General features: G+C 49.5%; 1 protein-coding gene, 1 long non-coding RNA gene and 1 pseudogene across 5 annotated transcripts; all 3 read right to left on the reverse strand.

Moving 5' to 3' along the window:
* Positions 1-3880: 3880 nt before the first annotated feature.
* LOC125960385 (uncharacterized) lies at positions 3881-9593 on the reverse strand. Its single transcript, XR_007469960.1, has 2 exons — positions 6603-9593; positions 3881-4584 (listed from the first exon to the last, which is right to left on the reverse strand). It is a non-coding gene; the product is annotated as an uncharacterized LOC125960385 (long non-coding RNA).
* A 433-nt stretch (positions 9594-10026) lies between these two features.
* Positions 10027-12551, reverse strand: LOC105748851 (serine/threonine-protein phosphatase 6 regulatory subunit 2-like; annotated as a pseudogene).
* Positions 12552-18987: 6436 nt separating this feature from the next.
* ECM1 (extracellular matrix protein 1) lies at positions 18988-25405 on the reverse strand. Of its 4 annotated transcripts, XM_004285152.4 has the most exons (10): positions 24903-25405; positions 23586-23648; positions 23404-23505; positions 23221-23298; positions 23046-23126; positions 21373-21695; positions 20730-21104; positions 19995-20215; positions 19738-19825; positions 18988-19310 (listed from the first exon to the last, which is right to left on the reverse strand). In XM_004285152.4, exons 1-10 carry the CDS (start codon positions 24970-24972, stop codon positions 19080-19082), a joined length of 1632 nt encoding a protein of 543 aa, XP_004285200.1. In that variant the 5' UTR covers positions 24973-25405; the 3' UTR covers positions 18988-19079. The 4 variants fall into 4 exon arrangements, with proteins under 4 accessions (XP_004285200.1, XP_033271420.1, XP_033271421.1 ...); XM_033415529.2 differs by lacking the exon at positions 23221-23298; XM_033415530.2 differs by lacking the exon at positions 23046-23126.
* Between the last annotated feature and the right edge of the window lie 138 nt (positions 25406-25543).

Consider the following 25543-nt stretch of genomic DNA (forward strand, 5'->3'; position numbering starts at 1 on the left):
TCACTTAAAAAAAAATAAAAATAGGTAAAGCACATGGTGCACAGTACAACGCATCTCCCTGCTTTCCCCCCCTACCCCTGCCCCTCGCTGGCCACATCCGTGGGTCCTTACTAAGATGGCATACGCGTACGCAAGCATACAAGTCAGTAGCCTCCTTTTCTATCTTCTTTTGGTTACAGAGACTCCTCTGAGAATCTGACAAAGCCTGGGTTCTTCCCTAAAATAGGGTACACACATGCACAAAATTAGCGTACAACTTCAGGGGTTCACACACTCTCTGTGGACCATTTTGTCCTCCTGAACAAGAGATTCTGGTTGTGATGTAAAGCAACTGGGCCTGAGCCACCTCCTATCTCCTCAGTGCCATCCCCCCACATACACACATCCCCCGACTACCAGGATCTTGACAAAATCTCAACAAGGGAGCTCTTTTAAGGCTTTGACAAAACGGCTTCTCTCAATAGCTTCCTATTATATTTAGAATAAAATAAAATCTAAACTCTTAACATGGCCTCGAAAGCCCTCCTTTCATGCCTGGTCTGACTTGAGCTTCCTTTCCTGGTCTCATCCCACCACTAGTACCCTCCCCTCACGCTGCTCTAGCCAAACCCACCTTCCTTCTGTTCCACCTTCTTTCTGTTCCATATTGAACTTATCAAACCCAGTCCCACTTCAGGGCCTTTGCTTAAGCTGCTCCCTCTGCCTGGAAAACAACTTCCTCTGGGAGAATTACTGCTGGTTCCTTCTGGTGTCAGTGCAAATGTCATTTCTCAGAGAGGTCTTCCCCAACCACATTTCCGTACGCTGCGCTGCCAACCCCAGCACCCCTTCTCTCTGTCCAACATCCTATTTTATTTTCCTCAGGGCACTTACCACTTCTGAAATTATATATATATTTTAAAATTATATATATATATATATATATATTTTTTTTTTTAGTCATTTATTGTCTGTCTTCCCCCACTAGCGTGTGAGCTCCATGAAGTCAGTGGCCATGCCTGGTACGCACTACGCACTCAGCAAATATCTGTGTTTTGGATAAAGGATTTTGGTGGAGGTTAGAAAAGAATTTTGACTCAACTCTCCATCCCACCCAAGCAGTTCCAGGCAATCCCTGCTCTGGTTCTAGGCAAGATTCCTGCCTTTCCCTCATTTCTCTATTCCCAGTTGTCCTATCCTTTCCCCAGATCTTTGGAGCCTCTCCCTCCCAATCAGCATCTAACAAAAACTCTTTTGTGATTTTTATGCCTGGGGGATTTAATCTGAGTCAATTTGGCCTCCCCAGCTCTCCCTCAGTTGAGTCCAAAGGTCTGCTCAGCATTTCCAGTGGATCAGCCAGCAGCTCTGCTGTTTGAGGGCTCAGAGCTCCACCCCAGGGGAAACCAGGGAACTGACAGAGGTCTGGGTCTCTGCTCCCTGTGCTTTCATTCCGGGGTCTCATGGAAATAACCAGCCAAATGAGAAAAGCACAGGTGGGCTATGTATTCTGTCCTTGCTATAGCAAGGGGGTCAGCCAAGGTCACTTGTGTTTTAGGAGAGAATCAAAGGCAGGCAGAGGAATGGGAAAGCTTCATAGCGGATAAAAGGGAAGGTTTCAGGTGTGCCCTGATTGAGGCTTTTGGCATGGGGAAGCTTGTAGGCGGGCTAACTAGAAATGGGGCATCCTGGGGCATGACTGGTTAGGGGTACATATTTGGCTTTCTACGGTTGCTCCCACATTGGAAGTGGGGACCAAATTTAGGCAAGTTGTCAGTTATTAATCAAGTCCTGGCCTTTTTGATCCAATTGTTATAGAAGTTATTGGTTTTTTTGTTTGTTTGTTTTTGGCTGCATCGGGTCTTAGTTGAGGCACATGGGATCTTTGTTGAGGTATGCGGGATCTTTTTCGTTAGGGCGCGCTGTCTGTTCAGGTGTCTCTCTAGTTGCAGGGCGTGGCCTTCTCTCTCGTTGAGGCGTGCGAGCTCAATAGTTGTGGTACGCAGGCAGGCTTAGTTGCCCCGTGGCATGTGGGATCTTAGTTCCCTTGACCAGGGATGGAACCCGCGTCCCCTGCACTGTAAGGCGGATCCTTTACCACTGCGCCACCAGGGAAGTCCCTAGAAGTTATTGTTTATCTTCCCGGATTGTTGCTAGAGATAGTCTAACTTCCTACAAATCTGACTTATAGACTTCCTGGGTGGTTTACTGTAGATAAGGGGTTGGTTTCCTGGGCAGCTTTCAGAAGGTTGTGGGTGAGTTCTCTTTTTCCATACGATCTGGCCACTGTTTATGTGCTCAGTCTCTTGGTCTACAGGGAAGATCAGCATTTCAGTGTCTCTTCCTCCCTTCCCTTAGACATGTGAATACCTTGGAATAGTAGAATCATCAAGATTTAATTTCCTTCACTCAGCAGCTCTCTAGAGAAGGCATTTTCTGTCCAAAGAGCGGTGATAGGTGCAATAAAAGGAGTAGGACAGGGCCTGGGAGTCTGCAGCTTAGTGGGGAGGCGAGCCGTGAGGTCAGTGCAGAACTGTGAGCAGGCCATGAAGTTGGTTCCAAACAGGGATTCTGATTAGGGGAACCAGAAAGGCTTTGTAGTCGGTGTGGGATTTCACAAGTGGGATTGCTGTAGATGGAAACCAGGGAGAGGAAGGGATGCCATGAGGAAGGGGGCAGGTAGAGGGGCCTTAGGTTTAAGTCCCTTACTCTCTTTGGGTCTCAAGTCTTCACCTCAGCGAGCTGCTGTGAGGTAGACACGGTACGTGTGAGGTGCTTTGTGAGTTGTGAAGGTTTCAGTGTGAGGGAAGGCTTGGGAGCCAGCTGCAAAGAGCTGCTCTCATCAAAATGAGGAGCCTGAATATACCAAGGCAGTAATAATAATATTAATAATAATAATAATACCAACATTTAGTGAGTTGGACTCACTGCTCTGAGCCCATATAGAAGACCTACAACAATCTTATGAGGTAGTTACTATTACTAACTCCATATTACAGATAAGACAACTGAGGCACAGACCAGTTAAGGAACTTGCCCCAGATCACACAATATCAGGGAGAAGAGACTGCTCCCCCAAATGATGCCTCCTGATTCAACCTCTGTCCTGAATGTGGGTCCTGACGCATCACTAACCATTAGGTATAATAAAAACCAGCTCTTGGGGCTTCCCTGGTGGCGCAGTGGTTGAGAGTCCGCCTGCCGATGCAGGGGACACGGGTTCGTGCCCCGGTCCGGGAAGATCCCACATGCCGCGGGGCGGCTGGGCCCGTGAGCCATGGCTGCTGAGCCTGCGCGTCCGGAGCCTGTGCTCCGCAACGGGAGAGGCCGCAACAGTGAGAGGCCCGCGTACCGCAAAAACAAAAAAAAAAAACAAAAAAAACCAGCTGTTACTAAGTGCCAGGCATGGTCCTAAGCACTTACATGTACTAACTCATTTAATCTTTGCAACAGCTCTCTGAGATAAGGAACTGTGATTATCATTCCCATTTGATAAGAAACTGAGGAGCTAAGTGGCATAGCCCAGGCCTCTGACCCTGGAGTCTACACATCTACCACTGTGCCATGCCACCTCTTGTTAATAAGCAGGGCTGTGACCACCCAACAGTCAAGCCCTGATTGTCACAGTGGATCCACACAGTGGCTCACGGCTAGGAGCTAACCCCAAGTCAGTGCTTCTTGCCTTTCTGGATCACAGACCCTTTTGAGAATCTGGTGGAAACTATAGACACTCACCCCAGAAAAATGCACAAGCGCACACACACACACACCCACACACACACTTTAGGAAATTCACACATCCCCCTCATAAGCCTTTCCATGGCAAGTGGGAGATGGGGGCAGACCTCTGCAGTGAGTGCTTCAGCCAAGGGACATTCTCCAGTCTGGAATGAAAGGGCAGGCCTTTTGAGTTCTACAAGGTTTAATCTATTGAGAGATTAAATAAATTCAATAAAATTCCATATCTACTTTTACTTACTTTACCAGAGACCAGAACAGGAGGCAGCCTGTCCTGAGAGCCCCCATCTTTGGATCAATCTAATTACCCAACTTCTTTCCCACACCCAGACAGCTGACCACTGCTGGAAGAAATCTCGTAATTCTGCCGACTGATGCCAATGCACATACACGGTTTCTAATCCCAGCTGGGTCTTTAACACTACTTGGCAACTCTTACTTTTCCCAGATGAACATTCATACCCAGTTCTCACGATGGTCATTCCAACCCTTGTGTAATGATTTTTTCTTTTTCTTTTCTTTTTTTTTATTCCTGGCTGTGTCGCGGGCTTTCTCTAGTTGCGGTGAGCAGGGGCTACTCTTCATGGCAGTGTGCGGGCTTCTCATTGCGGTGGCTTCTCTTGTTGCGGAGCACAGGCTGTAGGCATGCGGGCTTCAGTAGTTGCAGGGTGCGGGCTCAGTAGTTGTGGCTTGCAGGCTCTAGAGCGCAGGCTCAGTAGTTGTGGCGCATGGGCTTAGTTGCTCTGCGGCATGTGGGATCTTCCCGGGCCAGGGCTTGAACCCGTGTCCCCTGCATTGGCAGGCGGATTCTTAACCACTGCGCCACCAGGGAAGCCCTGTATTGATTCTTTGAGCTTTAAGAGTTTTCGTCTGTTAGAACAGTTGCACAAATTTAAATTCACATCCTCCAGGGTTTTTATCTAGTTTCTCCCTCCACTTGTGCTCTTGATGCTTTTATTTGTCTATTTGGATAGTTATTTATTTATAAGAGGCTGCCATGCCTGACACTGGGCTGGACTCTAGGATACCTACCATGGTCTCTGTTCTCATAGAGCTTACAGCCCAGAGAGAGACTATCATTCAACAGATATTAGAAATATGATGAGGGGCACTAAAGGGAAAGTAGAGTGTATTATTCAATGTATTGATCTGGAGGTTTCAGAAAGGCTTCCCTGAGGAAATGTTATTTAAAGCTGAGTCTTGAAGGATGATATGTCAATTAGGAACACTTTGGACTGCACATAACAGAAAACCTGACTAACAGTGAAACCATAAGAATATTTCAGAAGCTTGGAAGCAAAAGGTTCCAGGATTTTTAAGTGGCTCCACAATATAAAACACCATGAGTTGACACTTCTGCAATTTTCTTGGCTTTTCCCTCAGTTATAAGAGGGGTGCCACAGACTCAAGTGTGACTTCCTTCCATAACATCACCCCAAAGCACAATAAAGAGAAAAGGCTCTGGTTCCCGATCAGCTCTCTTTTAAAAGGGCACAAAAATTCATCCACAAGTTCTCAGGAATTTTCCTCTTGTGTCTTTTTTTTCCCTCAGAAGTGTGTCGTATGCCCACCTCAGGCATAGAAGGGGGTTACCATGATGGACCTAGCCCAATTATGATTCATCCTATAGCACAGTGAAGATATCGCTGCCTATTGGATCCCTCAAATGAGGGTCAAAGGGACCAACAGTTCTGGACATGGAAGCCTAGATAGTTCAGACAAACCCTCATACCAATAAAACCAAACCAAAACAAAACAAAAACTTTAAAAAGTCATCTTAAAAGCATCGGAGAAATAAGGAGATTTGAAGAATTGCTGAATTGAGATGCTGAGATTCTGAAGAGCATGAGAAAGTGAAATGAAACCTTCCCTAAAGGCTGCTTATGCCTTGGGGTTCTTGTTTTGGAAAAGGCTGAGCTGCAATACTGGCAGCCTCAAGGGGCTAGGGTGAAAATTTCAGACTTATGTGGCTCCAGATTGCTAGTGCCCTCAGGAGCTGGCAAAATAAGTTCTGTTTAGTGGAGATATTATCTTGAGCCTCAAGGAATTTCTATAAATAATTTATCAAAAACAGTGTCCAGCACACAGATATAACCCAAGGGTATAAAACAGCATAAATAAGAACAACAGGGGGACTTCCCTGGTTGTCCAGTGGTAAAGAATCTGCCTTACAATGCAGGGGACGTGGGTTCCATCCCTGGCTGGGGAACTAAGATTCCACATGCTGTGGGGCAACTAAGCCTGCGTGCCGCAACTATTGAGCTCACGCGCCACCACTAGAGCCCGTGTGCCGCAAACTACAGAGCCCACATGCCACAACGCCTGGAACCTGTGTGCCACAACTAAAGAAGAGAAAAACCCGCATGCCATAACTAGAGAGAAGCCCGCGCATCACAATGAAGAGCCCGTGCACTGCAACTAAGACCTGACACAGCCAAAAATAAATAAATAATAAATAAAATCTTAAAAAGAAAAATAGAACAATAGGTACCACAGATAATAGAGAGGCAGATGCCACTATATCTTTCACTTCCTAGCCTCAGAAGTGACATACCATCACTTCTGCCATGTTTGATTGGTCACATAAACAACATGAGAGAGGGACTACACAAGGGTGTGAACACCAGTAGGCAAGGGTCAGTGGGGACCATCCTGGAGGCTGCCTGCCACAATCAAGAACCACACAAGGTCAGGATGTCCTCAATCTCTGCTTCCCATCAGTGTTCTTTCAAAGTCTATCCAGGGGAGTAAAAAAGAAAAAGAAATAAAAGACAAGAGGATTAGAAGGAAGAAACAAAACTATTGATACTCATAGTGGTTGTGATTGCGTGCATAGAAAATCCCAAAGACTACAGTTAAGGCACATCTTCTTTCCCTCCCACGGTCACCTCTGGGATGCCAGCGCCTAAGACCACATCCTGCAGTTCACAAGCCAGTTCCACTGCCAGTTCCACTGAAGGGGAGTTAGAATCCACAGCAGATGTACAAGGTTGACCTGAAAAAGTTGAAGCCAATCAAAAGAGACAGGAAAGGATAAATTTCCAGATTTCTTTTTTTTTTAAAGTCTAAACAATATAAAAAATGAGGAAAAGCAAAAGAGAGAGTTAAATAAGAAAAAAAAAAACTAGAGTGAAGTAAGTCAGAAAGAGAAAGACAAATACCGTATGCTAACACATATATATGGAATTTAAGAAAAAACAATGTCATGAAGAACCTAGGGGTAAGACAGCAATAAAGACACGGACCTACTAGAGAATGGACTTGAGGACAGAGGGAGGGGGAAGGGTAAGCTGTGACAAAGTGAGAGAGTGGCATGGACATATATACACTACCAAACGTAAAATAGATCGCTAGTGGGAAGCAGCCGCATAGCACAGGGAGATCAGCTCAGTGCTTTGTGACCACATAGAGGGGTGGGATAGGGAAGGTGGGAGGGAGGGAGATGCAAGAGGGAAGAAATATGGGAACATATGTATATGTATAACTGATTCACTTTGTTATAAAGCAGAAACTAACACACCATTGTAAAGCAATTATAGTCCAATTAAGATGTAAAAAAAATGACATGGTAATAATAAAGCTGTATATGATATTTCAAAAAAAAAAAAAAGAATGGTATGTAAAGAATACCTTAAAGAAAAGGGAGGAGGAGGAGGAAGAGAGGAAGACTTACTAGAGAAAACAGGGAGGGTTTTGGTGCAGCCTTGGGTGCACAGGAGATAGGAAGTCACGTCTGGGACATTTTACATCAGGTTTATCAGTGGTCCTTGTATCAATACTAACCCTCAAAATAGTTTGTAAATGACTTTGTAAATGTATATTTTCAGTAGCCCTGGAAACATTAGGTTTTTTAGTAGCTAAAAACAAATTTTCAGGAGGGAGGAAATTCTACCTCACCTCATTATTTTTTACAAATTTAGGTAAATGTAAATGCATGTGTGTGTGTTTTAAATGAGGCTGTTGATATTTCTGCACAACCATAAATTAGTGGCATATCAAATGAAGGGAGACATATCACCTTGAGTGCAAACTTAACATTCCATAGGCAGGGAAGGGGAGTAGTTTCTATAGTGGATAAATACATCTTGGTGAAATACAAAGCACAAATCAATGGCAATTTGGAATCATAATTATGTATTTAACATGTCTTAAGTATTTTAAATGGTCTATCTTCTATACCCATGTTTAAAAAAATAACTTTAGGGACTTCCTTGGTGGTGCAATGGTTAAGAATCCACCTGTCAATGCAGGGGACACAGGTTCGATCCCTGGTCCGGTAAGATCCCACATGCCGCGGAGGAACTAAGCCCGTGTGCCACAACTATTGAGCCTGCGCTCTAGAGCCCACGAGCCACAACTACTGAAGCCCGCGCTCCCTAGGGCCTGCATGCCACAGCTGCTGAGCCGGCGTGCTGCAACTACTGAAGCCCCTGTGCCTAATGCCCGTGCTCCAGAACGAGAAGCCACCACAATGAGAAGCCCACGCACCGCAACGAAGACCCAATGCAGCCAAACTAAATAATAAATTAAAAAAATAACTTTATTAAAGCCTATTCTGCATATCATTTAATTCACCTTTTTCAAGTGTACAATTCAATGACATTTTTAAAAGTTTACCAAGTTGGGTAACCACCACCATAAATCAGTTTAAAAATATTTTTGGGAATTCCCTGGTGGTCCAGTGGTTAGGACTCTGTGCTTTCACTGCTGAGGGCCTGGGTTCAACCCCTGGTTGGGGAACTAAGATTCCACAAGCCATGTGGTGTGGCCAAAAAAAATTTTTTTTTCATCACTCTAATAGGATCCCTCATGGCACATTTACTCTTAATCCTGTTCTCCCGCTCCTTCCCCAGGCAACCACTAATCTACTCTTTGTCTCTATAGCTTTGCCTTCTCTGGATAGTTCCCATACATAGAATCATACAATATGAGGTCTCCTGTGTTTGACTTCTTTCACTGAGCATGCTCTTTGATGTTCATCCAAGCCATAACATGTATTTTGTTCCTTTTAATTGTTGAATTGTATTCCATTGTATGGACATACCAGATTTTATCTATCCATTCTCCAGTTGATGGACATTTAGGATGTTTCCAATTTGGTTTCCTTTTTGGCTATTATATTATGGAATAATATTGCTAGGAACATTTGTGTGCAAGTTCTTATGTGGATATATATGTTTTCATAGCTCTTGGGAAGACACCAAAGAGTGGAATTGCTGGGTCATATGGTAAATATATTTCAACCTTTTGAAAAACTTCCAGTTTTCTGAAGTGACTGTACCATTTTTTATTCCCATCAGGAATGTCTAAGGCTTCCTGTTTTACCACAACCTTGCCAACATTTGTTTTTATCTGTCTTTTGTTTTGGTATTTGTTTTCTTTGGCCGACGCGCGGGCACGAGGGATCTTAGTTCCCCTACCAGGGATCAAACCCCGCCCCCTGCAGTGGAAGCGCGGAGTCTTAACCACTGGACCACCAGGGAAGTCCTTCTTTTTTTTTTTAAATGAATTTATTTATTTATTATTTATTTATTTATGGCTGTGTTGGGCCTTCGTTGCTGCGTGTCGGCTTTCTCTAGGTGCAGCGAGCAGGGGTTACTCTTCGTTGCGGTGCAAGGGCTTCTCATTGCGGTGGCTTCTCTTGTTGCAGAGCACGGGCTCTAGGCACAAGGGCTTCAGTAGTTGTGGCTTGTGGGCTCTAGAGCGCAGGCTCAGTAGTTGTGGCGCACGGGCTTAGTTGCTCCGTGGCATGTGGGATATTCCTGGACCAGGGATCGAACCAGTGTCCCCTGCAATGGCAGGCAGATTCTTTTTTTTTTTTTTTTTTTTTTTTTTTGCTGTATGCGGGCCTCTAACTCTTGTGGCCTCTCCCGTTGTGAAGCACAGGCTCCAGACGCACAGGCTCAGTGGCCATAGGCTCACGGGCCCAGCCGCTCCATAGCATGTGGGATCCTCCCGGACCGGGGCACGAACCCATGTCCCCCGCATTGGCAGGCGGACTCTCAACCACTGTGCCACCAGGGAAGCCCCTGCAGGCAGATTCTTAACCACTGCACCACCAGGGAAGTATCTGTCTTTTTGATTATAGCCATTTTAGTGGGTGTGAAATGGTACCTCACTGTGGTTCTGATTTGCATGTCCCTAATCACGAATGATATTGAGCATCTTGTCATATGCTTATTAACAATTTTTGTATCTTCCTATGCGAAATGGCTATTCAAATCTTTTGCCCATAGTTTTATTGGATTGTTTGTTTTCTTAGTACTGAGCTGTAAGAGTTTGGCTATTCTCTTCTGGATATACACCATGCTGTTCTTTTTTTTTTTTAATTATTATCTTTTTCGGTGAGAATAACAACTTTTATTGGGAGTTGTGGGATCTGGGTGCCCTGTCAGATTATCAGAACAGTAACATGAGATAACTCTGCACACCCCCAGGACAGCTCGTCCCCACCCTCCACAGCAGTTGCAGGGTTAGCCCCCCACCCCTGGGCACTGCTGGGCCCTCCGCACCCCATCCTGCAGCCCGTGGCCAGCTCCTGCCAGGCGCCCCACTGCCCACTGCGGCGGGAAGCCTGGGACACCCTGCCAGGCTGCGGGGGGCTCGTTTTATTTTTAAGTCAGTCAAGTTTGCAGACTGGCTCAAGGCCAGCTCCCAGGGCCACCAGGCAGCTAAAACCCTGTCTGGCCAACCCAGCTCCAGACCCACATTTGTCCCCAGAGCCTCGGAGACCCTCTCCTGCGCTGGATAAAAAGTGCAAACATGTGGCTCTATCTGCGTTTGTTAAATAATGGATAAAACCGGGCTCAGAGCCTGTGGCGCCCAGCCCAGACCTTGGTCCTTGCGGCGTCTGGAGTCACGGCCCCCGCAGGCAGAGCCCCTGTCTGAGGCCTTATTGCTGTGCGTGGGGCTGGACCCTCGAGGCCCACCCGGAGTCAGGCAGGAGAAATGCAGGCTGGGCTGTCCGACTGGTTCCAACTGCCAGCTTTACCAATGCAGCATTTATTTTTAAATTAAATTTAATTTAATTTAAAAACATGAAATGCGTCACCAGGTAGTTTTCTTGGCTGGGGCGCCAAAGCTGGGTGGCAGCAGCAGCATCACATGAGGCCACTTAAGGCAGCTCCTGCAGGCGGCGGCCCATCTGTCTGCCTGTCCTTTGTCACCATCCCTAGGGCGGCCGCTGTGGAGACAGCTGGGCCAGCTGGGGCTGCAGTGGTGACGGCCACAGCCAGCATAGGAGAGACTGCCAGGGTGGCCAGGGAGGGGCCGGCGTTGCTCAGTACTGTGGTGGCCGCCATGGCAGCCTCGGGAAGGACGGCCACGACCGGGGCAGAGGTCACTTCCACAGGTGCAAGGGAGGCCAGGTCTGGAGGCGTGCTGGTGGCGCACTCAGCCCACTCTGTGGGCCACACGGGCCCAGGGCCCTTCCCTGGACACCTTGCAGGCCACGTCTGTCCACAACACTCCCGCCCACACCTGGGGACTGACACGGGCGGCGGGGGGCGGCCTCCTGACCAGGACCCACACTAACAGCCTCCGAGGCAACAGCCGCCATCAGCTTGTCCTCACGGCTCTTGGAGGCCACCAGGGGCGCCTTCCTGGTAACACATGTGTTCCAGGCACCCGGAGTGGCCGGGCCAAGGGTTCTCTCTGGGCCCTGGTTCAGGCCACCCTGGGCATCGCCATGACCTCTATCCACTGGGGAGCTGCACCTGGGCCCTGACTCAGAGCAGCAGAAAGGCTGGAAGCCAGCGAACTTGGCCCAGCCTTTCTCCTCTGGAGCCAAGGCACTGGAGGAGCTGGCCACCCACACACTGGAACCCACGCCCATCGCCACTGCCGGGGCCGGGCCCGAGGCCATGGAATTCTCCGGCTCATCAAACACCGTCCACGGGGCACCTGCTTCTGAGCCACCCTAACACGAGGACCTTCCTTCTGGGCGGCAGCCCAAGGGGCGCCCGCCCGCCCGAGCCGTGTCCCCATCTACTCTCGAGCTCTCCTCCCTGCCCTGGCCTCGGCACTCCGGGCCGTCCTTCCGGCAGCTCTCTGAAGCATGAGGGCCCCCGAACCTGGCTCTGGTCACTTGGGCCACACGGACGTCCTCCCAGAGGTCGTCGTCCTTGTCGAAGGGCTGGATGTGGTCACTGCAGCAGGCCTCAAACAGAGCGGCACCGGGGCTGTCGACGCTGAAGTTGATCTCCACGATCCTGTCAAATGGGGCGTTGACGCTGTTGTCCTGCTCAGCAAACTCCTCGTTGCTGAAGCCAAACTGGTCCACGAAGGGGGCTGTCATCTGCTGGACCTGGTACCCGGAGAAAGCCTGCTGAAGGGCCAGCTCATTAGAGAAAATGCCCTCCACGTCCTCTTCCTCACTTGAGGGGTGAAGATGGCGGGTGCTAACCAGGTCCACCGCGTTCCTGCGGTTGGCCTCCATCAGCGTCTCCTCCACAAAGCTCTCCCAGCGCCGCGGCAGTCCCAGGGGAGCCCTCGGATGACCTCGCTGAGCTGGGTCTACATGGGGCCCCCCTCCAGGTTCTGCACCACCGTGTTGGCGATCGGGTGACGTGACCCATGTTCCCGTGCCTCATGCCACCCGCTGCCTGTATGTGGTCACTGGCTTCCCAGGCCTCCAGGATCCTCTGGACCAGGTAACACTTCTGGAACAGGTGGGCCGCCACCATCGTGCTCTCGGGGCGGCTGGCGGCAGGCTGGGGGGTCGCGGAGCAACTAAGCCCGTGCGGTGGCTTCTCATTGCGGTGGCTTCTGTTGTTGCGGATCACGGCCTCTAGGCGCAGGGGCTTCAGTAGTCGTGGCACGCGGGCTCTAGAGAGCAGGCTCAGTAGTTGTGGTGCTCAGGCTTAGTTGCTCCGCGACATGTGGGATCTTCCCGGACCAGGGATCGAACCCGTGTCCCCTGCTTTGGCAGGCGATTCTCAACCACTGCGCCACCAGGGAAGCCCCGAATGCATGCTTTAAAAGCCAGACATAACAAAGAATATATTCTGTCCTGTTCCATTCTCATAAAATTAAAAAATGGGCAAAATTAAATGATTGTGCATTATTCACAACAGCCAAAAGATGGAAACAACTGAAGTGTCCATCAACAGATGAGTGGGGGACTTCCCTGGTGGGGCAGTGGTTAAGAATCCGCCTGCCAATGCAGGGGACACGGGTTCAAGCCCTGGCCTGGGAAGATCCCACATGCCGCGGTGCAACTAAGCCCGTGCGCCACAACTACTGAGCCTGCGTTCTAGAGCCCACGAGCCACAGCTACTGAGCTCATGTGCTGCAACTACTGAAGGCTGTGCGCCTAGAGCCCGTGCACCGCAACGAAGAGTAGCCCCTGCTCACTGCAACTAGAGAAAGCGTGTGCACAGCAACGAAGACCCAATGCAGCCAAAAAAAGAAGTACCTACAAATATTGTACATGAGATTCCTAGAATAGGCAAATTCATAGAGACAGAAAATGGATTAGAAGTTACCAGGGGGACTTCCCTGGTGGTGCACTGGTAAAGAATCTGCCTGCCAATGCAGGTGACACGGGTTCGAGCCCTGGTCCGTGAAGATCCCACATGCCGTGGAGCAACTAAGCCCGTGCGCCACAACTACTGAGCCTGCAGGCCACAACTACTGAAGCCTACACACCTAGAGCCCATGCTCCACAACAAGAGAAGTCACCGCAATGAGAAGCCCGTGCAGTGCAATGAAGAGTAGCCCCCACTCACCGCAACTAGAGAAAGCCCGCGCACAGCAATGAAGACCCAACACAGCCACAAATTAATTAATTAATTAAAAAAAAAAGTTACCAGGGGCTGTGGAGAGGTGGAAATGGGGCGCAATTGCTTAATGGTCATAGAGTTTCTATTTGGGGTGATAAAAATGTTTTGGAAATTATATGGTAGTGATGTTTGCACAACATTGTGAATGTAATTAATGGCACTGAATTGTACACTCAAAAATGGTTAAAATGACAAATTTCATGTTTATATATTTTACCACAATCTTAAAAAGTTAATAATGGAATATGTTGAAAACCATTGCATTGTACACTTTAAATGGGTGAATTGTATGGTATGTGAATTATATCCCAATAAAGGTTTTTTGAAAACCTAAATGATTGCTTTTAGGATTCCTATTTAGGTGGTAAAACAATAAAGAAAAAGCAAGTAAGTGGTTACGATAAATATCAGGACAGTAGGACAGTGGTTACTTTGGGAGGGTTGAAGGAGTCTATGACCAGCAAGCAGTATTATGGGGGATTTCTGGGGTGAAGGCAATGTCCTTTTCCTTGAACTGGGTTGCTGTTGCAGGGGGGTTTCATTTTATAATAATCCATTGAAATATACATTTATGTTTAGTGCATTTTAAATATGTGGATTATTTTTCACAATGTTTTTTTTCTAAATTTAAAATTCAGCAAGGGGATTTCCCTGGCAGTCCAGCAGTTAAGACTCCATGCTTCCAATGCAGGGGACACGAGTCTGATCCCTGGTCGGGGATCCCGCATGCTGCGCGGCCAAAAAATAAAAATAAATAAAAAAGTTTAAAATAATAAAATTTAGCAAGAACAAAGTATTGGGGGGTTGAGGTGGATGGTTTGTTGAGTAGATAAGAAGTGTTTGTTAACCAGTTGAGCAGAGGGGGTAAGAGAGTTCTATGCGGACAGAGCAGCATGGGAAAGTCCCTGAAGCACAAGAGTATGGTGAACCTGAGGAAGAGAAAGCCCAATTCTGACAGGGCTTAGAGAACAAGAGGAAAGAGGTGTGTGTGACATGAAGTCCAGAGACTGGGCAGAGGCCAGATGGCAGAAGGCTGGGGCAGCCATATGGGGGTGTTTTAAACGTTGTCCTAAGGGACCAGTGGGATGTCATTGAGGGGTTTTAAAGCAGCAAAGTGACCTGCTCAAATCAGTCAGCAGGTCAATCTGCCTGGAGTGTAGGGCATGGATTGGACAGGCTCTGGGGAAGGAGCCAGGAGACTAGTTGGGAAGCTGTTTCAATAATCCTGGGGGTTGATGGAAGCTTGGACTAGGGTAGAGGCAGTGAAGAGGTGAGAAATGCAGCATCCTTGTGCCCTGTGTACATTTAACTTTTTTTTTTTTTTTTTTTTTTAAGATCAACAGGTTTATTGAAATACAAGAGCAGAGACCCTCCTCTCCCCCTGAGGTCCTGGCAGTGTTGGCAGTGTTCAGGCTCTGTGCTTCCACGTGCCCTGCAGCTGGAGAGAGCGCTATCTCATTTTTGTATGTAGTTGAAAATACTTTAATGTTATATTGTATACCCTATTATACACTGTACATTACTATACACTGGCTTATACATACACACTTGCACATACATTTTGTTTACAGAGTTGTGCACACAAAACCATGGCTGCTGTATTTTTTTTTTTTTTAACTTTTGGCCCCACGGTGCGGCATGAGGAGTCTTAGTTCCCCAACCAGGGATTCAACCTGTGCCCCCTGCAGTGGAAGTGCCAAGTCTTAACCACTGGACCGCCAGGGAAGTCCCATGACTGCTGTATTTTATGAGTGATTTAAGGGATTTCCAAAAGTTATGTTGACTATGTAACTTTTGCCTTATGTACTGACTTTAGAACCTAACCTTGGTATAAGGTGCAACTCCATTGTTGCTGGATGTAAGAGATATTTAGGAGATTTGGTGACTGATTGGAATAGAAGGGAGAAGGAGAGGGACTAATTAAATGACACTCCCAGGTCTGCTGCCTAAATAACTGAGTAGATGGTGGTTCTGTTTATTGAGATGGGGTTCACAGGGGTAGGGATAGTTGGAGGGTAGAGATGATAAGCTCATGTCAAAAATGAAGAAAAAGGTTGACAGATTGAATAGTGAACACCCATATGCCCACCACCCAGATTCTACAGGTCACTTATTGCTACATTTTCTTTTTCACATCTCCCCATATATCCAGAGGAATTCATTTTTGAACAAGCTGAACCTGTGCTACCTAAGGGACTTCCAAGTGTCGTGTTTAGAAGGACATTCAAAGAGCAGGCTACACATGCTGCCTCCTCTTTTTCACCTCCCATTCACAATCAATTCCCTAGAATTTGGCTTTTGACATCTTCCTCCTGAAGGTGCTTTTCACTAAGGACACTGACTACTGAGGACTCCAAAACTGAACACTCATCAATGTCCTGTAAAACTTGCTCCTCACCCTGCATATCCTTACCCAAACCTCAAACTTGGGAGTCTTCCTAGACATCTCCTGTAGCAAACAGCTTCTGTCAATCCCATCTCCTAAATGTCTTTAAAAGATGTCCCTTCCCTTTTCATCCTCTCTACCATTAACAAAGTTCTGGATATCAGAGTTTCTCGGTTTTATTGATATTGAAGAATTACAATTTCAACCTCTGAACAGGTTCGGGTCTCTACCCTCTCTCCAGCTCATCTACTCCTATCCACTTGTCTGTCCATCTAATTTATCTTTTTTAAAAATAAATTTGTTCACATCACTTTTCTTTTACAACCCTTTATAGGTGCTTATCCCCAAGTTGGCGTGACTTCTATAGTGCTTCAAGATCTTCCAGAAAGCCTGAAATTTCCAACCTCATGCCTAGCTACTCCCCCACAGTATTTTTACTACTTAGTGGCTCTTCAAATATACCAACCACACTTCCTGCTTTATTTCCTCCTCCAGAAGACCTACCTGAAAGCCAGGCTAGGTGGCTCCCAAAGAATCCTGAGAATATCTATCATTAGATATTCAGGTCTCCATAGAGCTAAAAATCCTTGAGGACGATTTTTTAATATTCTTTATAGCCAGAATACTTAGCACTCTGTTTAACACAAACATACACTCTGTTTACTTTAGCTGAACTTTGCATACACCCAGTGCTTTGTTCATCCTCCCTTTCCCTTCCAGCAAAATCCTACTCAAGCTTGCATCCCTCCATAAAGCTTTCCCCGGCCCCTCCAAGTAGTTAGGGTCTCTGACTCCTTTATCTGAACTTAGTACATTTTATTTTACTTATTTTTTTCCTCCAGTTTTATTGAGATATAATTGACATACAACACTGTATTGAATTTAATATATTTTAAGTTTTTCTATACAACGAACTGCCGTAAGTGTTAACAGGTTCACCATATGGTAACTAACAGCAATCCTATCCATGCTTCGGGGCTCTGTGGAAAGCCACCTCCTCCATTTAACAGTACCCCGATTCCTACAGATAATTACTTCTTTTAACTCAGTTCTTGATGCTTATATCTATTTAGCACTTGATATTCTTTCATGATAGCTGCTTACTATTGCTTTCCTGGTTTCCTTCCTCTCCTCCCCGGTAGACTGTCAACTCCTCGGGGCTGGGACTGTGGTCCAACTCGTCTCGGACTCCCTCTCCAGACTTGGCGGGGCGCTTTGCAAATGCAGTAAGAATGCATCTCCGGGAAGCTCCTGGAGGGACAGAGCCCGTTAGTGGTGCCTCTGCCGGCGGAGCTGCCCGCCCGTCCGTCCACCGGCCGGGGCTCCGCCCCGCGAGCTGGTTTGGACCAGTACACCGAGGGCGGACGACCCTGCCTCTGCCAGCCCGGTCTCTGACGCCCAGAGGCGATCAGAATGGGCCCAGGGCTTCCCTGGTGGCACAGTGGTTGAGAGTCCGCCTGCCGATGCAGGGGACACAGGTTCGTGCCCCGGTCCGGAAGGATCCCACGTGCCGCGAAGCGGCTAGGCCCGTGAGCCATGGCCGCTGAGCCTGCGCGTCCGGAGCCTGTGCTCCGCAACGCAACGGGAGAGACCACAACAGTGAGAGGCCCGCCTACCGAGAAAGAAAAAAAAAAAAAAAAAAGAATGCGCCCAGACGTCCGCGCATAGAAGCTGACGCCCTACGAGAGCGCTACCAGAGCGCGCGGCCGGGGTCGAGCAGGCCCGCGCTGGCCGGGTTGCAGTCGCAGGGGCGGGGCACGGAGTGTCTCTCTCCCGCTCATTGGCCCTCGTGCTGACGGACAGGCGAAGGAGCTGCTAAGACGCTGATGGGTTAAAAACTGCTATGCGGGCAAAGTGTAAGTAAATAAATAAAAGGCGGTGGAGGAGCGGAGGGAATGGCGGGTGTCAGTTTTAGAGCTTTTGGGGCTTATCTAGTCCCCGGCTGGGGAAGGACGGCAGTCCCTGTTTCACCCTCTTCCTCCATAAGCTGGGCCGGGGACGTCCTGCTTTCTGTAAAGTTGTCCAGGCAGCAGAATCACAGAGGACGGGTCCCCACGGGACTAAGCCTTCATTCCAGTTCTTTCAGCTCCAGCCTGGAGGCTCCGGTTTCCTGTGGTCAACCTCGAAGGGCCGCAGGGTCCCGCCACCCTGTGGTCTAGCTCCGGTCTGGGTGCTACGGCGCCCTCCCCTCAGGCATTGGCACGACACTGTCCGAACTGGCCTCCCAGGTTCCTGCCTGGCTGGCTGCCGACTAGACATCCTAAAAGGCAAATGTGAACACATATTCTGCTTGAAACCACCGGTGCCCTAGCGGGCCGGTGCCTAGCGGGCAGAGGTGCCAAGAGGCCCTTTAAGCCGGGCAGATGAGTCATTCGTGATGAGCTCCTGCTCATCTTTCCAGACTCATCTGGGAGGAACAACCACCGTCAGGTCCTTTCAGCCTTTGTGCTTCTGCATGAGTTGCCCCTTCGCCTGGTCCGTACCTGCCTCTTGTACCTTCTACTTCTCCTGGAGAAGCTCCGACCTCACCCCTGCAGAGGCCTTCCCTGGTGCACCCCTACTGCCCCCAGCCCTACTCCCAGCTCTGGCCCGGTTATCAAGTGCTCTGAGCATACTGGCACTCTGGCAGCCCTGTACCACAACACTAATCACACCTGCTAGGTTCCTGGAATGTGAGCAACCTGAAGGAAGGAACTGTATGGTTTCCGAATGTGTATCCTGCAGTCTAGCACAGTACACATCGACGGTTCAATCAATGTATACTGAATGAATAAACACATGGACTCCAAGGATCAGAAGTGAAGATTAAAAAATGTCAGGCAGGACTGTGCATTTCGGGGGCTCACCAAAGACATGAATCATATCTTTTTCACTTCTGAATCCTGATAGCCAGCTAACAAAGTGACATTCCTTTTAAATGTGTGAATAAATTCAAGATGACAAATACTGAAGTTAAACCATTTAGTTTTGGTCCCGACAAAGCCTGTTGGAAAGACTTCAGCTCAGTTAGTGGGGGTGGGGCAGTGGGCCTCAGGGGCCAGACACTGAAGAAAATCGGGCAGGCTTAGGAGGGTGTGTTTGTGTGAGACAACAGACACAATGAGGCCAAATCCAAGAGGTGTTTACTGTAACGAGTATTCCAGGAGGGTGGGATGGGGTCCCCCAATCTGATCCTCCAAGGCTCTGTCTGCGGTGACTCACTCTTCCTTGGGCTCAGAGGTGGGGCTGATATTTGTTCCCCAAGTTGGGCCCTGCTCCCTCTGGTCCTTGGCACCCCTAATGTCTCCAGCCACTAGAGCCACATTCCTCAGATAATTAGTGTTGAAGCAGTTGATCTGTTCATCCCCAGGACTCAGTTTACAGCAGAAGGCAGAGTCTCGCCAGAAGTTACGTCGGGGACCACACAGGTCATCAATAAAGGCTGATTTCTGACGAAGGAGTAAAGCAGACATGATAGGGGAGGAAGGTTGTCAGAGGTCAGGCCTGGTTACTTGGATGTCCGAAGTCCCCCTTCCCTCAGTTTCTACTGCTCTCTCCCTAGATCCCTTCTGGGGCTCAGAGAGAGTACAAGGCTGCCTTCCACAGCTAGACTCCTTGTGATGGACAGATGTGAACATCTGGAAATGCCAGAAGCTAGAGGCCCAGAGAAGGCATAATAGGCACTTAGAGATGGGGAGCAGGTCAGGTCAGGAGTGAAGACTCCTGGAACCAAGAAAAAAGATCTCCCCAGTAGTCCTCATTATTTCTGTGGGCTGGTTTGAGGTACTAAAAGAAGGGGTATCCTGCAGTTCCAGCCCTCTCTCTCCCCTCCTCTGCGTTCCTCTGGAGACTATGACCCCCTGCCCTCACACTCACCTCCTCCTCAGCACAGCAGGCCTGCTCTGGAAACGGCAGGTCACAGCAGCGGGCAGTCACGTTCTGGATCAGCCCAGGAATCTGCTTACTATGTTGGTGGGAAACAGGTAGGGGTCAGGGTCTTTGGGTGTCTCCAGGCATCAAAATGGTGCTTGCAGACCATGATTTTGCTTTTCCCAAGAGTGCCCCAGAGGGTGCCCCAAAAGGGAGGTTTTGGAGAAGGGAAAAGAGTTGGGGAAGAACTGGGCAAGACTCACTGCTTGGTGAAAACCCTTTGATTTCCACAGAGATGACTCATGAAGTTGGGGGTGATTCGGCTGAGGTCCAGGGTCAAGATGTCCCGGTCATAGTTGGGATAGGGAGCCTGCCGGGCAAAGCACTCATCTCGGGCAGGGCTAGGAGGGTAGTGGCAACACGAGTAGTGGTGGGTATTTGTAGCCTTTTCCTGATCACAGTAGCCATCAAGGGTATCCTTCCACTGTGGGCCAGAGAAAGGAAAATCAGAAGCCTGGACACTTGGCCCTCCTGACCCACTGCTTCCCTCACTGCCCTACGCTATGAGATGAGGGACTTTCAGCCCCAGGTGCCAAAAGGGAAGGGCAAAGAACCAGAGGGCAAGGAGGCAGCTGTGGATGTATGGGATTGGGAAGGTGGAAGGGTAGAAGAACAGATGAGGTTCGGAGCTGGCCACAGGAGATGTGCTGGAACGGTAGACAGAGAGGGTCAGGTGAGGCCAGAGCTGGACAGATGGATGGCAGACAGGTACATGTGTAGGGTATTGGGTGGACGAGGCCAGGAGTGCAGGATGAAAGTGCACGATGAACAAACTCAGACAAAGAACACAGTGGATGCACGGACATTCACAAGCAGATGAATGGGCAGACATGCTCACAGGGGGTAGGTACATGGATGACAAATAGGCTGGTGGGATCAGAGGTCAGAGACAGGAGGGCAGGCAGACAGGCTCTCAGGATGCTGGGATGCCCACTTACGGCCTTCCATGTACAGGTGTGGTTGTTCCCCTGCCGGCAGCAGTGCTGGAACTCCCCCTCCAGCCGGGTCAGAGCCTGCAGCTGCCTTTGGATGGGGTCAGTAGCTGGGAGCTTGCGTGGCACAGAGCAGAAGCGTCTTAGGTGGCAGATGTTCTTGATATTGTCCAGTGTGGGTAGCCCAGGGGGAAAAGGCAGCTCAGGACCCGAGGAAATACCAGGCTGGTGGCTGGGGCAGGCCTGGAGCTGGTAGTGTGGCCGGGGAGCTTCGTCTTGGAAGCAGGAGAATCGAGCCTCCCCCTGACGTTTGCAGCACCAATGGGGTTGGGTCTTAACAGAAAACTCAGCCTCACAGAACCGGGTCATTGCGTCCTCCCACTAGAGCAAGAGGAGTAGATCAGCCTGGTAGCCCACTCTCCACATACCTGTTTTCCTCCCAGACTCCAAAAAGGACCCTGGGTATGCAGCTAATAAAGAGGCAGAGGCTGTCCTCTGCTCTTCTGGCACAATGAGGAGGCCCAAGGTAGGGCCAATGAAAGGGACCTGAGGTTCCTGCATACCCAGGCCTAGGCCTCTAGTCCTTGAAACACACACATACTGTCTGGGGGTTAAAGGACATCCCCAGGATCAAGAGCCCAACCCTTACCGTGACTTTCGCACAGTCCAAGCGATTTGTGTAGCTGTGACAGCGGCAGCAGCGGGAATATCCAGTCTCCAGGAAATTGAGGGTCTCACCCTGACGAACAAGGTGGGAAAAGCCAGTCTGTGGCAGGTTCCAAGGGCCGTACACCACATGCTGACGATTAGGAAGGCAGATCTGGTCCAGATTGTCCGGAGAAGGCCGCCCAGGGGGGAAGCCATCCAGCCGGTGGCCCCAGCCACCTTGGTGTCGGCCCTGTTGGCAGCGCTGGGCTGGATTCGAAGACTCAGGCTCTGGGGGGCTGTGGTCCATGAAGGGAGCCAGCTTTTCTAGAATGGGGAGAACAGAGTGGGAAGGGGGAACATGCAGAGGGATAGAGAAAGGCTGGATTGAGTTGGGAGGATTGAAAGAAGTTGGGGTTGAGGAGAAAGTGTTGGGAGGATATAGAGGAAAAGGGGACAAATGAATTCGTGGCTCTTAACTTCAGAATGACCGACCAAAAGGAAGAGACCTGAGTTATGAAAGGTGTCACCCTTATAGCTCCCTGACCCCGAATCACGCCTGCTCCCTTTGCTGCTTCCCAAGGCTCAGAATACCTGCTCCCCCACCCCACTACCCCGACCAGGGTCTGTGCATTAAAGCTGGGGGATGAACAGACTAAAGCTGTCACTCACTCACTCTCTGCTTAGATTGGAAGGTCATCTCCTCTTGATAAAGGAAAGATGGGTCTACTGGGGTAGAAGGAGATGCATAAAACAACATTCATGTTGGGACGGGCATCTCTAGAAGACAGGCCAGTTCCCATTCATAAAAAGTAACTCAATAGGGCTTCCCTGGTGGCGCAGTGGTTGAGAGTCTGCCTGCCGATGCAGCGGACACGGGTTCGTGCCCCGGTCCGGGAAGATCCCACATGCCGCGGAGCGGCTGGGCCCATGAGCCATGGCCGCTGAGCCTGCGCGTCCGGAGCCTGTGCTCCACAATGGGAGAGGCCACAACAGTGAGAGGCCCACTTCAAATAAAAAAAAAAAAAAAAAAAAAAAAAGTAACTCAATAGAGGGACTTTCCTGGTGGTCCAGTGGTAAAGAATCCGCCTTCCAATGCAGGGGACGCGGGTTCGATCCCTGGTCAGGGAACTAAGATCCCACATGCCACAGGGCAACTAAACCTGCATGCCACAACTACTGAGCTCGCACGCCTCAACTAGAGAGCCCACGCATTCTGGAACCTGCGCACCACAACTACAGAGCCCATGTGCCCTGGAGCCTATGTGCCACAACTAGAAAAGAGAAAAAAACCCGCATGCCACAACTAGAGAGAAACCTGCATGCCGCAACGAAAGATCCCGCATGCCTCAACAGAGATCCTGCGTGCCGCAACAAAGACCCAACACAGCCCAAAAATCAATCAATAAATAAAATTAAAAAAAAAAGAAATAGCATATGCTTTAAAGAAAAAAGGAACTCAATAGAGAAGTGAAAATAAATGCTACTTTTGTGTCATGTAATCTTATAATTTTATAAAATAGGTATTATTTCCCCAATTTTACAAATAAAGAAACTAAGGCTTAGAGAGGCAACTTACCCAAGGTTATTACACAGCTAGTAAGTGGCAGAAGCCCCAAAGCCCATGCTGTCAGCCACGGGTAGGCAGGAGGGTAAAGAGGGGAAGGAGTCACTTACCTTCCTTCTGTTCAATAGGGACCTGGGGAGGGGACAGCTCTTCTTGTAGGGGGACGGCCTCTTGAGGGAGAGGCGGATCCCCTGCAAGATAGGGGTGAGGACACAAAAGAGCAAGGCTCAGGCTGATGTCAGCAAGATGTAGTGGGTGGGGGTGAGGGAAAGGGCAAGCACTCACCTTTCTTTTCCACAGGGAGTTGGGGAGGGGGCAGCTCCTCTTGGACAGGGTTGGCTTTCTGAGATGGAGATGGCTGTACTACAGAAAGCGGAGTATGTACGTAGCCCACTCCTTCTTCCCCTCCCATTCTGAAGATCAGGAAGTAAGTCAGACTAGAAACCTAGAGGTGCAACTGAGACTTACCTTCACTCTGTCCTTCAAAGTGAGGGCTATGCTGAGAGGTGTCGGGGTGATCCATGGGGAGAGCTCTGGTCAGAGGTGGGGAAGGGGGTGCAGCATAGCCAACTACCAGCAAGAAGGGAGATGGTCAGAGCCTACATTTCCTCCTGGAACCCCAATCCCATGCCACTCCCCCAAACTCTTACCTTCTTGAAAGGGGTGGGTGAGGTGCACTGGCCCCAGCTCCCTCTGCCCTGAAGCCTTGCTACCTGGAAGAGGAACGGTGAGTCAGGGGTGGTTTCCCTTTCCTGGCCCTGAGCATGGGAAGGGGAGGCAGTAGAGGTTAAGAGCTTAGAAAAGATGACCAAGACACCAGAAGCCTCTCTGTACTGCTCCTGCCCCATGTCCCCTAAGCCACCCCCCAAACACACCTGGTCAAGGCCAATTGGGTGTGATAATCTGACAGCCTCACCTCTACCATGCTCAAAGCCTTGGGTCTCCCAAGTCCAGGCCTAAAGGGAGTGTGACACATGGGGCTGGGGAGGAAGGCCTTAATCTTGTGTCAGTGTCTTTCCCTTACAGCTTCTGGGCTCTCTCCACAGTCCAGACCTTGAACTGGCTGGAGCCTCACCTGCCCATCTCCTCCACCCTCCTGCCTACCACAGGCCCTTTAAACATCTTTGGGCCTTCTGGTAAGGAGCCCACGCAGAAGTTGAAGTGCCTCCCCTTCAGCCAGTCTCAGATCCCCCTTAGTTCAGGTCTCAATTTAGGACCTGGGAAACTGGGATGGTTCAGGACTCCTGAGGCAATATGGAGAGCCCGCGCATTCTGGAACCTGCACACCACAACTACAGAGCCCATGTGCCCTGGAGCCTATGCGCCACAACTAGAAAAGAGAAAGGCATGTAAGAGAAAGCCACAGGGAAAGTAATCACCTGTAGCTGATCTGCAGTCACAAAAGACCAGGACCTGGGAAGAACAAGACAGGGCCTTCCAGATAGATTAGATCTATGACCCTCATGCAATAGTTTCCCACAGTAACGTTTTGTTTGGCATCCAAGCAGATAACGTGTGTGTGAGCTAGAGAGTGGCTGTGCCTGGTCCCCTGTAGATGGATGATGCCCTCTCTTCTCCTAACCAGGTAGGGAGCCAGTCAAGGCTCTCTGGGTCAGTAGACTGGTTTTGAGCAGCCTGGGAGCTCCTCTTCTCACTTCTGGCTAATAGGTGCCACATATACATCAGGCCCCTCACTCTGTGAATCCATCCATCCCCGCAGTTGTCCGTTTGACTCCAATATGTGTTTCTTGGCAGCAATCTCTACCAACTCCTTTCTTTCTGTACCCCTGCTCCCCTCCCTGGTTAAAGGCTCCAGTGCCTAGGCTCACCACAGGCCTGCTCAGAAAAAGGCAGCCAAATGGGGCATCCTTTTGCTGGTGATGAGCCATCTGGGATGGCTGGACCCAGGCCCCAGGCCCATGCTGGCCAGGCCCCCTTTCCAAGTGCTGGCTCTGACCCCAACTCACCTCCCTTAGAGGCTACAGAAGCAACAGCTAAACAGGCCAAGACCAAGGCTGCTCTGGACGTGGTCCCCATCCTGGGGCAAGGACTGGTCAGCGGCCACCCAAGTAGGTCCTCTCAGGCAGATCTGATTTGAAGAGCCGGGCTTCTGGAAACCTGCTTCTCCAGTTGCTGTTACTGCTGTTGTGAACTTCAGGGCTGGTTCCTTCTCCTCTTTATAGTCTATCTAGGGATAGCTACCGCCCTCCTCAGCATCCGGCCATGACTCAGTCCCAGCTGCTCCTCCTCTGGCAGACACTCCTCCCACACACCCTGAAGGCTCCTGACAGAATTGAGAACAATGGTGAACCCAACCCCAAGAGAAACTGATTCTGAGAATCCTGGAGCAAGAGAGGTCTGAGACTTTGTTTTGTGCCTCAATTTCTCCATTTGGCCTTCTTTGGAGAATGGATCTGACAACCTGCTGAATTGGGGCTGGGGAAACAGGGCACTGAGGAGTTTAGACAGGGGAACAGGACAGCTATCCCAGGGAGCTCCCCGACCAGTGAGAGCCATGGGCTGCCCCTTTTCAATTACCCCAACCCCCTAGGACAAAAGAGTGGGAGACAGAGTCAAACTCCCTTTTATGTCCCCATCAGGAGTCAGA

This window comes from Orcinus orca, chromosome 1 (genome assembly GCF_937001465.1).
Source record: "Orcinus orca chromosome 1, mOrcOrc1.1, whole genome shotgun sequence".
Taxonomy (NCBI): domain Eukaryota; kingdom Metazoa; phylum Chordata; class Mammalia; order Artiodactyla; family Delphinidae; genus Orcinus; species Orcinus orca.